Source organism: Pongo pygmaeus, chromosome 9, assembly GCF_028885625.2.
Source record: "Pongo pygmaeus isolate AG05252 chromosome 9, NHGRI_mPonPyg2-v2.0_pri, whole genome shotgun sequence".
In the NCBI taxonomy this organism is placed as follows: domain Eukaryota; kingdom Metazoa; phylum Chordata; class Mammalia; order Primates; family Hominidae; genus Pongo; species Pongo pygmaeus.
The window spans coordinates 71,261,346-71,263,108 of NC_072382.2; the positions used below are offsets into that span (position 1 = coordinate 71,261,346).

The 1,763-nt window shown below is 38.5% G+C and overlaps 1 protein-coding gene across 1 annotated transcript; it reads left to right on the top strand.

The window, feature by feature from the left end:
• The first annotated feature begins 469 nt into the window (after window positions 1–469).
• On the top strand, window positions 470–1,414 carry LOC129008671 (olfactory receptor 52R1-like). Its single transcript, XM_054441036.1, has one exon. The coding sequence runs from the start codon at window positions 470–472 to the stop codon at window positions 1,412–1,414; it is 945 nt and encodes a 314-aa protein (XP_054297011.1).
• Window positions 1,415–1,763: the final 349 nt, after the last annotated feature.

Below are 1,763 nucleotides of genomic sequence, written 5' to 3' on the forward strand. Positions count from 1 at the left end.
TTTTCTCTCTAAAAAGAATAACTGTGTGAATAATGCAAAAGCAATTCTTTCATCTTCTGAGTGCAGCTACTGATGCCATCTGATTTTGAATTTTTGATGTATACTTTCTCTTTATTTTAAAGGTCCAGAATACTTCAGAACCAAGATTAAGCACCTTATATTTGAATCATTTGACTCATGAAATGGAATACATTTCTGCATTTATTGAGTCCTGTGAACTACTTGTTCATATTACTTTTGTTGCAATAATCATGAGACCTTAATTACTGGTTTGCCTCAGTTTCTCCCTGCTAGAAATTTATCTCTAAAGTTAGAGTTTGAGCTCTATTTACTGGTTTTCCTTTGGGTAATAAACATTGTCAAGTGTTTTATATAAATTAATAAGTACAGACATCAGTATATGAATGGACAAGTAAATAAGAAAGAATTTATGCTATTTCACAGTTGAACATAGTCAGGAGTTTCCATCATGCCGTCATCAAATAATACCAATTTCCATCCCAGTATCTTTCTCCTCCTTGGCACTCCAGGAATGGAAGCCATCCATGCCTGGATAGCAATGCCTTTCTGCCTTGTGTACCTGAATGCTCTCCTGGGAAATTTCTCTATACTATTTATTATCAGAATGGATCCCAACCTGCATGAACCCATGTACTTCTTCCTCTGTATGCTCTCTGTGGCAGACCTGATCATCTCCACCACCGCTATGCCAAAAATCCTCAGCCTTTTTTGGTTCCATAACAGAGAGATCTATTTTGAAGCCTGCCTTGTGCAAGTATTTCTCATTCATGCATTGTGCAGCATGGCCTCAGGGTCTATCCTGGCCATGGCCTTTGACTGCTACGTGGCAATCTGCAATCCTCTGAGACATTCCACGATCCTCTCACACAGAGTCATCAAGAACTTGGGCCTAGCTATTGTTTTCAGTGGGGCTTTGCTTTTCAGTCCTCAGCCATTCATGCTTCGGTGGCTTCCCTACTGTAAAACTAACATCATCCCTCACACTTATTGTGAATTTATGGCTCTGATCAAGCTTGCTTGTTCAGACACCAGAATCTGCAGAATATACAGCCTAACTGCTGCCTTCCTGACTGGGGGTTTAGATTTCATATTAATCATATGCTCCTACATTGTCATCCTTTACATTGTCTTCAGTCTTCCATCCAAGGCTGCTCAGCTCAAGACCTTGGGCACTTGTGGATCCCACGTGTGTGTGATCTTGGTGGCCTATACTCCAGCCTTTTTCTCCTTCCTTACTCATAGGTTTGGGCACAATGTGGCTCCTCATATGCACATCTTAGTGGCTAATATCTACCTCCTTGTTCCTCCCATGGTGAACCCCCTTATCTATGGCATAAAAACCAAGAGAATCAGAGAACGGTTCCTCCAAGGTTTTACTTCTCTCAAATTCTAAAACAACCAAATTGTCCCTTAACAAGTCTCCATGACTTATTAAAATAAAACAAACACAAAACAACACATAAGCATTTTCTCCAGTAGCCTGAATCCCTACATATTTTATTTGTAATATTTAAAGTATTAATTAACATTGAATAGATTTTGTTCCACTCAGGTAACTTGCTTAGCAGATACATGATTTAGAGGATTCATTCTTGACATACTTGCCTGATAAAACACTTCTACTATTATGTGATTTCATTTGCTAATAAGCTTGCTACTACAAAATGAACCCATTGTTCAGTCTCACTTTTTCTTTTTACTTTTTAATTTTTTAAAACTTTTGTGGGTACATAGTGGGTGTA

Bases quoted from the DNA above. Each gene is read 5' to 3' on its own strand.
- LOC129008671 (XM_054441036.1), top strand. From the start codon at position 470: ATGCCGTCATCAAATAATACCAATTTCCATCCCAGTATCTTTCTCCTC.